The sequence below is a fragment of the Nicotiana tabacum genome, chromosome 3 (genome assembly GCF_000715075.1).
Source record: "Nicotiana tabacum cultivar K326 chromosome 3, ASM71507v2, whole genome shotgun sequence".
NCBI classification, from domain to species: Eukaryota; Viridiplantae; Streptophyta; class Magnoliopsida; order Solanales; family Solanaceae; genus Nicotiana; species Nicotiana tabacum.
This window is the reverse complement of record NC_134082.1, coordinates 209341630-209353456: the sequence shown is the minus strand read 5'-3', so window position 1 is coordinate 209353456 and position 11827 is coordinate 209341630. Positions and strand designations below refer to the sequence as shown.

At 30.5% G+C, this 11827-nt stretch overlaps 1 protein-coding gene across 2 annotated transcripts; it reads left to right on the top strand.

Moving 5' to 3' along the window:
* The first annotated feature begins 681 nt into the window (after positions 1 to 681).
* On the top strand, positions 682 to 11599 carry LOC107813858 (alpha-dioxygenase PIOX-like). 2 transcript variants are annotated; one of them, XM_016639167.2, is made up of 10 exons: positions 682 to 933; positions 1323 to 1586; positions 6860 to 7009; positions 7967 to 8100; positions 8178 to 8391; positions 8964 to 9109; positions 9207 to 9434; positions 9967 to 10169; positions 10320 to 10563; positions 11112 to 11599. In XM_016639167.2, exons 1-10 carry the CDS (start codon positions 814 to 816, stop codon positions 11338 to 11340), a joined length of 1932 nt encoding a protein of 643 aa, XP_016494653.2. In that variant the 5' UTR covers positions 682 to 813; the 3' UTR covers positions 11341 to 11599. The 2 variants fall into 2 exon arrangements, with proteins under 2 accessions (XP_016494653.2, XP_075106618.1); XM_075250517.1 differs by lacking the exon at positions 11112 to 11599 and adding an exon at positions 10775 to 10964.
* Positions 11600 to 11827: the final 228 nt, after the last annotated feature.

Genomic DNA, 11827 nt, shown 5'->3' with positions numbered 1-11827 from the left:
ATCCTGTAACTTGTAAGTGAAAAAAAAACTAAAAGAACTATCTAAATTGTATATTGCGAATTATTTTTGTAGCAAGACAACGTGAGTTTCGATTACACTACATCATAAAGAAACAACACGTTTAATGTACTTATTTTTTATGCGTAATTGAAGTTGTCATTTGTACTAGTTGGTAAACTATACGTACCTTTAGTCACTATGGAGTTTAATTAAGAGAAAAAAAAAATATTTAACAGTTTTAAAACTTATGGTCTTAAAAAATTAAAAGGGTAAGACGATAACATTTATGTGTCTCTAAAAGTTTCTCATTAAGGGTAAAATAAATTTTAAAATTAAATTATTTTCAAACATAAAAATATGTAATTCTTTCTAATAAGGAAACTGTATACAAAAATTGAATGGAGGGAGTGTATATATCAACAACAATAATAACGGCCCAGTATAATCTCACAAGTGAGGTCTGGGGGTAATATGTACGCAGATCTTACCCCTACCCCGAGGAGCAGAGGGGGAGTGTATATATCGTCACATGAAAATAATTTTCAACCTTTTCTTTTTATTCCGTCTGATATTTTTCTCTTCGCGGTCCTTTTCCCGTGTACGGTATTAATTCCTACCTCTCAAATTTCAAGTGGAACTGATCCGTTTGGCTACAATTGTAGAATTGTCAAAGGCATGCATACAACATGGTCTGTTATATTTTTGCTAGGAACTTGCCTTATTCTTCTGTTACTTATTTCTATAAATAGAAAGGATGCTGCCTCCTTATTTACTCCAAAGTGATATTTCTCGTATTATAAACTAGAAAAAACAATGTCTTTGGTTATGGCATCCCTTAAGAATCTTTTGCTCTCCCCTCTTCGTGGTTTCATCCACAAAGATTTCCATGATATCTTTGAGAGAATGACTCTCTTGGACAAGCTTTTTTTTCTGGTAAATTTTCACTTAGTTAATTATTCTGCCCTAATTCTTGATTGCCGTAATGTTTTACTTCATCAGAAAAATCTAGATTTTACCTTTTGAACTAATGGGAAGAATGCCTCCTACGATAAATTTGCGCTGCTTTTGGTCCTTTTTGCTAGTATTATTATTTTTTAAAAAAGTACAAAGATCAAAGTTGAAAAAAGAAGGACTATCCTCTAATTTTTGTTATACTTTACACGTTAAAGTACAAACTTAATACTAAAATAATCTCTTACCTCTAGTTTGGAATTGTATTTTAGTTTGTTCTTCTTGCATGCCACACCTCTTCCTCTGCTTCATTATTTTTTTTTAAAATATTTTGGGTAATGTACGTTTTAATTATTGTGACATGCATGCAGATTGTTCATTTCGTGGATAAGCTGAATCTTTGGCACCGGCTACCAGTGTTCTTGGGGCTGCTTTATCTTGGAGCGCGGCGGCATCTGCATCAGGAATACAATTTGATCAACGTCGGCAAAACACCGGTCGGCGTCAGATCAAATCCGGCCGATCACCCTTATCGAACTGCCGACGGTAAATACAACGACCCCTTTAATGAAGGTGCAGGCAGTGAACTTTCATTTTTTGGGAGGAATATGCTACCTGTTCATCAGCATAACCAGGTATATTAGTTAGGCTCTTGCCCTTTTTATTTTTTGAGGTTATTATAGATATGGTTTCCCACTTTAATTTCCCTCATGTCTTAAAATTTAGCAATTATCCAATAATTATAATCTTAGAAATGCAATGTGTATTTGACTTCTAAATTATCCACCTCCTATTCGATCTATAAAATTCATTTATATCATTTTTTTGAGTTTTTCCTTTTCACACTATTGGTTAACTTGACTTGTTCTTTAATTTCTTTTCCGACACCATTTTTTTTTAATGTTAAGAGTTTTACCTATAATTTGGTTTGCCCTCTCTTTTATTTTAATTTCGTTGGCAGATTTTGAGTTATGATTGTCATTTATACAATTATTTTATTAGAAAGCAACTTTAATTTTTTCCGTTCTTAGTTTTGTTATTTTGTTAATCGAATCTTCTTTTCTTTGTTCAAACTTACTAATAGATCTGTATGATTATTATATGTATTTACTTTCTAAATATAAATACATCATATATGTATATATTCCAACAAGTTAGATGAAAAAAAGAAATGAAAGAATACATCATGATACTGGAAAAAATAAATATACAAATTAAGAAGATGAAGTTTACTGTAACGGTGAAAGTAAACACTTGCATTTTTTAAATCACTATTTTAGCTAGCGACTAAATTTTGAGATGGCAAGAGAAAATATCTATAGTTAAAAATTAAAAAACTGGATTCCAAATTTTAAAAAAGAAGAAGTAAATATTCGAACTAAGTCAAGAGAAATGAATACATAGTACGTAGGCAAAAAAATAACTTTTACCTACCTAAATAGTACTAATTATAATTTTCTGTACCCGACAAAAAAAAATGAATGTACAGTGGGCAACGTACAACGTTAGTGCATGCATGGTCCCAATTCGCCAAACTTAATTTCAGATTTAAAACCGTCTTAGGGGACCAGTACTTGCTCAATAGAAACAACAGTGCTCATAATATCTCTGTAGTCTTAGGCTATACTACTAATTAGAGCAACACAAGCTAAGTTGGTAGGTTTAAGCCCCCACCCACCCATTGCTGAATTAAGCTAGTCAAATAAGCAGATTACTTGTATAGCTACTGACTTTATTATTAGTTAAACCATGCTTATATGCAATTAATTGCCTCTATGGTGTATGGTGTAGTGGCGGATTCAGAATTTTAAAGTGATCGGTACTCGCCGATAAAAAATTCGAAAGAAGAGAAAAAAGGAATTTAGTTGTGGGTGCTAACTCTATATTTATCTAACTATTTTTATAATTGTCTATGTAAATTTATTAAATCTGGTTAAACATAATGAATGCTCAAGCACCCATAAATGTCCATGTACATCCGCCACTGCTACAGTGAGGGGGAATGTATAGGTTTAGTAATCTTTTATAGGTGACATAATTAACATATAATGTATGAGTTTAAGTTATATACGTTACGCCGCCACTGCTACAGTGAAGGGGAATGTATAGGTTTAGTAATCTTTTATAGGTGACATAATTAACATATAATGTATGAGTTTAAGTTATATACATTACGGTGGATGAACTTTGCATTATCAATCTAATATCGATAACATGTTATTGCAGTTTTTTATTACACGCTATTTTCCAGGTTATAGTATCATGCTTGATTATATAAATAATTTAAACAATAGTAGTGTTTATAACTTAAAGGCTATATAGCAGTAAATATTGATAGCATTAATTATAGCAACGGTATGGAGACGAAGTTACTCTTTCAATTCCTTGCTAATGATCATTTCTAGTTCACTAGCTGTTATGGTGGTATGGGACTCTAGATATTGGTAATTCTACTTCCTTTGCCGTGCACTCACAAGCTAAGATGAAGCAAAAAAAAAAAAAAAAAGGGGGGGGGGGGGGGCGAAGAACCTACCAGAGCACTAGGATGCTAGTAACTAGTACTTCCTCCAACTTATATTATCAATCGTTATTATTAAAAATACTTGTCTCAAATTATTTGTCATTTTAGAAGTTCAAGACAAAATTGATTATCTTTTTCTTTTTTTACCCTTAGTAATAATTATTCTTAAAGACTTATACATACACCTAACTTTATTCAAATATTAATGAAGAAAGATTAAATATTACGACATGAATTAAGAGTAAAGTAATCAAAATCTCATCCTAATTAATTTTTCTTAAACAACGTGTACAAGAGAATCATGATCGATGATATGAGACGGAAGGAGTACAGAGTACAGGTTTACGTTAAACTAGCAGACGACAAGCTAGGTTGAATAAGACAGCTCTTTTTGGGTTTGCTCCCCTTTTCTAGCTCATAAATTATCTTATAAATAACTTAATAATGATAACGTTGAGAATTTACGAAGAATTGATGAAGAATATTACTAGGGTTTCATATGAACTAAAGAGAAAAGCTTCAGGAGAGAAAACCCATCTTCTTCTTTTTTTTCTCGAATGAATCTTCTAGTCCAATGGACCAATACAATATTCAGTCGACTATCTATACATGGGCAAAACTGGAAAAGAAAAAGAAACACTTAACTACTTGGGCTATTAACCAGTATACTATAGAATGAAAGAATAGCTTTTTATGTACCTATACATTATTTGAAACCTTATTACGAAAAATATTTATGTTTTGATATTTATCCGACTTAAACACGTTTTAGTTACAAAATATATACAATCCACATATATATACAACTAATTATATATTATACAACTTATCTACAATTTTCATATATTATTTCTACCCAGTTATATACAACTACAATAACATACAACTTAACTACAATTTTTATACAATATTGTTCAACTTTCATACAATATTTAAATTAAAAAAATATATATAAACAATATAATACAATTTTACTACAATTTCGTAAGTATAATGTATGCCATGTCTTTTTCTTCTTCGAGTTCCAATCTGAAATTCAGCCAAAATCAAGTCTAATCTTCACCAAAGCACCCTCAAAATTGAGATATAAACTCCAAACCATATTCTCAATTGTTTGCAACAACACCCAATCCAAACAAATAATATTTTTTAAAAACCCAATTCGAATTCAAAGCTTCAAAACTTTTTAATGATTATCAATTGTGGAATTGCTGCTCTCTTTTCCTTTGTTTTACATTACTGGAATTAGGGATTGAGAGATAGAGAGAGACGTAGAGAGAATTTCTAATTGTTTGCAATAACACCCAATTGAAACAAATAATATTTTTTGAAAATCCAAATTCGAATTCAAAGCTTCACAGCTTTTTAGTGGCTGTCAATGATGGAATTGCTGCTCTCTTTTTCTTTTGTTCTACATTATTGAAATTAGGGATTGAGAGATAAAGAGAGACGTAGAGAGAGAGAGCGCATGAGGGAGAGAGAATAAGGATGATAAATAATTGATTCCTAATATAAAGTGATACTTATTTAATTCCTAAAATGTATATAATTGATCAATTTATATATAGGAGGTAATTAAATTGAAACTTGAGTAAGGAAAGTAATAAAGTTTTCAATAGTGTATAAGTATGTAAAAATCCCATGCAAGAATAGTGGACCTGGCCTAGTTACGAATAAATATATAGCTTGGCCGAACTTTTGGTGACCCCAACTCCAATAGCTCCAATATACATAATTATATAAACATTTTACATTGTTAATGCATATAAAAGCATAATGATGTCTATGTTGTAGTGTTTATTCAATAAACTAAACGCTCACCAAATTCGTACAGTTAGTAATTAATTCAGAGTTTGGCATTTATTTTTGTTAAGGCAAAATCAACAAACCTAATTTGTAGAGGTATACATATAATTAAGAGAATTACTTTAGTATATAATGGGCTCTAAGCTGTTTTTCCTTTTTTCCTCTCAAAAAATAATGAAGAGATTTTTACATGCTTGGTCCCTTTTTAAAAATTATTATCATAAATGATAGTAGACTTTGTTTATTCCAAAAATAGCACTTTTTTTTTTTCTTTTTTTACTTTTTAAGCACTTTCATTTTGATAACTCCATTAACTAAAGGATCCCTCTACATTAATACACTTTTTACTACATTTCCTTTTCTCTCACTCTTCTATAACTTCTTTTTTCTCTTCCATAAATAACACTTACCCAAATATATCAAAGATTCTGAAAGAAGAATATCTCAAAAATAATTCTCTCTACACAATGAGAATTTTAGTATTTCTTTCTTTTTTGAGTTTTAAACTTTTTTCTGTACAATTTTATTTTAAATTTTTTTCTGTACAATTTTATTTTAACTAAAAATATACATTTAACATATTTCAAGTATATTATATTTGTGATAATTTACAATGTAAATATTCCATCAATATATATATATAAATAAAACTTATATATACATCATACTACATTATTATATTGATATTATTCAAAGTATATTGCTAGCATATATCTTACATAAAATTTAATCTAAAATATTAGTATGCCACTAATATGTATATAGAAGAAAAAAATATGTCACATATACTATTTATATACGGATAATTTGTACAAATATGCATGTTATATTAGTGCAAAATATAAATGGCATATTTATAATATCTCTTTAAATATAAATAAGTGTATAAATAACATATGCATATATACATAATTTTTCCTAATAAATACATGATTTATAGTATACCATAAACATACATTATATTTTTTTTTCACGAAATATTATTTTATTCCATTGGAATATACAAATATATAATTTTGCTAGGATTAAGTTGAATAAAAAGGTCCATGTGTAAAAAGGGAAAAAATTATTATGGAATGGGTCGATGATATATAATTAAATATAAAGACATATATAAACAACATATGCATATATATATATATATATATATATATATATATATATATGAATTTGCCTAAAAAATATATGATTTATAATGTAGATATACCACAAACATACATTATAATTTTTTCGTAAATATATGTATTTTATTTTGTTAGAATATAAAGATGTATAATTTGCTATATTACATTATATAAAAAGGTCCATATATGGAAAGGAAAAATCTGTTATGGAATGGATTGGTTTCTAAAAAAAATATAAAACATGGTATAGAATGGAGAGAAAAAAATAGGGAAATATATTAAATATTAGGACTACTTTTTTAAACAGCTTGATTCTTGCTGATTTGAATTGAATTAAATCTGTTATATGTATAAATATTTTACTGCCATATTTGTTAATCATTAATTAATGCTAATCTTTTGTATTATATTTTTAATAGTGTGCTATTAATGAAAGTAGCTCAAAAATGAAATGCAGTTAAAGAAGCCAGACCCAATGGTGGTAGCAACGAAGCTGCTAGCGAGGAGAAATTTTGTGGACACAGGAAAACAATTTAACATGATTGCTGCTTCTTGGATTCAGTTTATGATTCATGATTGGATTGATCATTTGGAAGATACTAAGCAGGTCAGAGTTCAGACAAAGACTTTAATTAATAACGATATACTTCCTATTTTAAATTTGGAAAATTATTTTTACTAATTTAAGTTATATATACTGACATTATAATTAAGCTTTTACATAATTAACGTATTTTTAGTCAATTATAGCATGTTACGTACCCTTTATTCTAGGTACTAATTAATTAATCAATGAAGCATTAAATAAAGTTACATACAATTACCTTTTGAGTAATTTGATTATGTAATATCCTTTACAACGTCAGTGTATAGAACTTAAACTCTTTCTACTTTTATCTTTCTAAAACAACAAAAACTAAAATTCCATATAAATAGTTTAAGTTAGGTCCCTTTTTGTATTTCTATATTTTTATTGCAAAAAGTTGGACACTATTTAGCTTATTAAAAAATGTACTACAGTCAAACCTCTCTATAACAGCTTCGTTTGTTCCGAAATTTTTCGGTTGCTATAGTGAAGTGTTGTTATAGAGGACATATATTATAACATAATATAATATCCAGTTCCGAGAAAAACTCGTCTTTTACAGTGAATGACTATTATATAAGAATGTTGTTATAGAGAAGTCTTATATTATAAGAATGCTATTATAATTTAGTCGATTTCGAATTCCTAAATATTATGGAAATAATTAATGATTGTTCCTAAATATAAGAAAACAATCAAAATGACTATTTTGTCCATTATAAAATTTATTTTTAAAAGATAAAAAAAGCAAACGATATTTTGTTAAAGGTCTTCGTGCTTTTAAATAAATAGATTATAACATATTACTTTCCCTTTATTCTAGATACTAATCAATTAAGCATTAAATAGAGTTACATACAAGTATCTTTTGAGTACTACCATCGTATGACGTAAGAGCAAATGATGTAAACCTAATATATTATTCGAAGGGAATAATTCAGTGATGTACTTTTTTGGTACTGTAAATTTTGTGCACAGATTGAGCTTAAGGCACCTAAAGAAGTTGCAAGTCAATGCCCACTAAAGTCTTTTAAGTTTTTCAAGACCAAGGAAATTCCTACTGGCTTTTATGAAATCAAGACTGGTCATTTGAACACGCGTACCCCCTGGTGGTAAGATTACATACTAAAATGTTACATTTTTACATAAAATATTATGCTTATCAAGTAACATGTAGTTGTACATGAAGGGATGGAAGTTCTATTTATGGAAGCAATGCAGAAGTTTTAAAGAAAGTGAGAACATTTAAAGATGGAAAGCTGAAACTATCAGCAGATGGGCTACTCGAAATAGACAAAAATGGGAAAATTATATCTGGTGATGTTCGTAACACTTGGGCTGGACTTTCTGCACTACAGGCTCTCTTTGTTCAAGAGCACAATTCTGTTTGTGATGCCTTGAAGGTACTAATCATATTAGATTTTAACTTTTAATTATACACTAAAAATATGATATAATTACAGGTAACAATCCAACAATAGTAAAATTACAACAACAACCCAATAGAATCCCACCAGTGGGGTCTGGGGAAGGTAGAGTGTACACAGACCTTACCCCTACCCCGGAGGGGTAGAAAGGCTGTTTCCGGGAGACCCTCGGCTCAGAGATAATAGATCCGTAACAACAACAGAAACCAGAAAAATAATATCGGCAACGTGAGAGATAACAGCTAAATGGGAAAGCAATAACACAAATACTATGCAAAAGTGTGAAACGCAACATAAATCGCTAGCAGTCCTAGACAAAACACTATCAGACTAGCCGGTACAAAGAGGAAAAACACTCGACTACCCCTTAACCTACAACCATAATGCTCGACCTCCACACCTTCCTACAACCCTAATCCGTAATAATAGTGAAATCAATAACCTAAAATTTAAAAAGATTACCTCCTAGTACTGCTTAAAATCGTCGATATTATTATTATTATTACATTTGCGTCTTTCTTTAACTTGATTTGTTATATATGTTGCAGAAAGAATATCCAGAATTGGAGGAGGAAGACTTGTATCGTCATGCAAGGCTGGTCACTTCTGCTGTTATTGCAAAAGTTCACACAATTGATTGGACTGTTGAGCTTCTCAAAACGGATACCATGCTTGCAGCAATGCGTACCAATTGGTTAATGCTCCCTCCCTTATATATACTAGTACTAGTTTTTGTCGTACTTTTATATTTATTAGTTGTTGTCTGACTAATAATCTTAATTACATTACAGGTATGGATTACTAGGGAAGAAGTTTAAGGACACATTTGGGCACATTGGAGGTTCAATTTTGGGTGGGTTTGTAGGAATGAAAAAACCTGAAAATCATGGAGTACCCTACTCCTTGACTGAGGAATTTACGAGTGTTTACCGAATGCATCAACTTTTACCTGATAAGCTGCAGCTGAGGAATATAGATGCAAAACCTGGACCAAACAAATCTCTCCCTTTGACTAATGAGTAAGGCATCACTTTGGATATATATTATAAACTTTGTCCACTAATTAAAATAGTACATAAAATTCAGTTATTTTAATATAAAAAGTATAACGCGGCAGCCTGGTGCACTAAACTCCTGCTATGCGCGAGGTTCGGGAAAAGGCCGAACCACAAGGATCTATCTTACGCAGTTTTATTTATTTATGTAAGAGGCTATTTTCATGGCTGAACCCGAGATCTCTTGGTCACATAACAACAACATTTCCAGTTACGCCAAGGCTTCCCTTCATAAGTATAAATATAATGACCAATAGTAATTGAAATATTGAATTTTTTTTGTTTTTCAAATGAAATTAATAGGAGTTTATGATTTTTATTCCAAAGGACTTTATCCTTATTCTTTAAACTAAAATTCATGTATAAATAAAACTTAGCTTTTAAATGACTTTTTAACTTCAATTTCTAGTACATATTTTTCCGACTTCACTCAAATATTTTTCGAACCCCTACAGAATGACTTGTGTTTACAAATGTAATTTCCTTGAAATTGTAGAATTCCCATGGAAGATTTAATTGGGGGAAAAGGAGAGGAGAATTTATCAAGAATCGGTTTTACTAAGCAAATGGTATCAATGGGTCACCAAGCCTGTGGAGCTCTTGAGCTTTGGAACTATCCAGTGTGGATGAGGGATCTTGTTGCTCAAAATGTGGATGGGACTGATAGGCCAGATCATGTTGATCTTGCAGCCCTTGAAAGTAAGTTCATTTAATATTAGCATAAAAAGAATTTTAATTTCAATAATTGATCTTGCAGCCCAAGGTTATTAGACTTAACTTACCATAAACAATAAAATCACAAAATTACATTTTCGCACATTTAATTGATTATGTTTGGATATATGGCAGTTTATAGGGACAGAGAAAGGAGTGTTGCTAGGTACAATGAATTTCGCAGAGGAATGCTGCAAATTCCCATCTCCAAATGGGAAGATTTGACGGACGATGAAGAAGTGATTAATACACTTCGTGAAGTATATGGTGATGATGTAGAAGAATTGGATCTGATGGTTGGAATGGCTGCCGAGAAAAAGATTAAGGGTTTTGCCATTTCGGAGACTGCCTTTTTCATATTCCTCATCATGGCATCAAGGTTGGTAAATAAAAAACAAATAAGTTTTATTTAAATTCTATATAATGATATTAGTATGATAACAATTTTTACTACCCGTGTATTTTAATTTAGTGTAGCACGTAACAGATCCTAATTTTTAAGCATTATCTAGTACAATCTTTTACGTGATCTATTAATGTTTCTATTAGAAGATGAGCCTTCACGTGTAAAGTTGTTGCCATATAATCAGGAGGTCACGATCGAGTTCGAGCCGTGAGAACAGTCTCGTGCAAAAATGCAGGTAAGACTGCGTACAAGAGACCTTTGTGGTCCGGCCCTTTCCCGGACCCCGCGGATAACCGGAGCTTAGTGCATCGGACTGCCCTATTTATCTACTAGGAATACAATCTTTTACGTGATCTATTAGTGTATAAAAGTAAAACCCATTTTTATGATAAGTAATAGAATAGTAAAAATTGTAAATTGACCTGCCATCAATGTATTGATAATATCTTTTTTGTTTAATGTGAGTAGAACTCAAATCTTTTGAAGAATTACTAATAGAAAGTTAATTTGCAAATTTGCAGGAGGTTAGAGGCAGACAGATTTTTCACCAGCAATTACAAGGAGGAGACATATACAAAGAAAGGACTGGAATGGGTAAATACAACAGAAAGCTTGAAAGATGTGTTAGATCGACATTACCCTGAAATAACTGAGAAATGGATGAACTCCAGCAGCGCATTCTCTGTTTGGGACTCTACTCCTGAACCTCACAATCCTATTCCACTCTACTTTCGCGTTCCTCCACAGTAAATCCATCATTCGATTTATTAAAGGCAACCACATATATATATTGGAATTCTACAGCACTATATTCCTGCATATTTTATTAAATTTAAATATGAAAATAATGTGCTTGATTTAATTTTACCTGTAAGTTTGTAATAAGATTTCTTGTTGGAATCTTCAATCTTTACACAAATAGATTATACATTAATTATACATAATTGTACACATATAATACATAAATTATGCATATATTATACATTTTACTAGTTATTTTTACTTTAAACGATTGGGTGGTCAGCCATTTGGGTTAATTCTTGTTTTATTTGGTGAGCCATCTAGTAAAACTGTTTCAATTTGTAATAAGACTGTCTTGGTTCGAACTTCGAAGTTAATGTTGATCATCTATTGTTTCTTAAAAGAAGATTGCAATTCTTTTTACGTTGTATTGAATTTTAATAGTTTATGTAATGAACGATAATTTTACTAATATTGTTCTTCTTATTTGATGTCT

What these genes read in the sequence shown, in the direction of transcription:
- LOC107813858 (XM_016639167.2), top strand. Translation starts at nt 814, where the DNA reads ATGTCTTTGGTTATGGCATCCCTTAAGAATCTTTTGCTCTCCCCTCTT. An exon ending in TGGACAAGCTTTTTTTTCTG is followed by an intron (nt 934 to 1,322) that starts GTAAATTTTCAC and finishes ACATGCATGCAG; the next exon opens with ATTGTTCATTTCGTGGATAA. An exon ending in GCAGCAATGCGTACCAATTG is followed by an intron (nt 9,110 to 9,206) that starts GTTAATGCTCCC and finishes ATTACATTACAG; the next exon opens with GTATGGATTACTAGGGAAGA.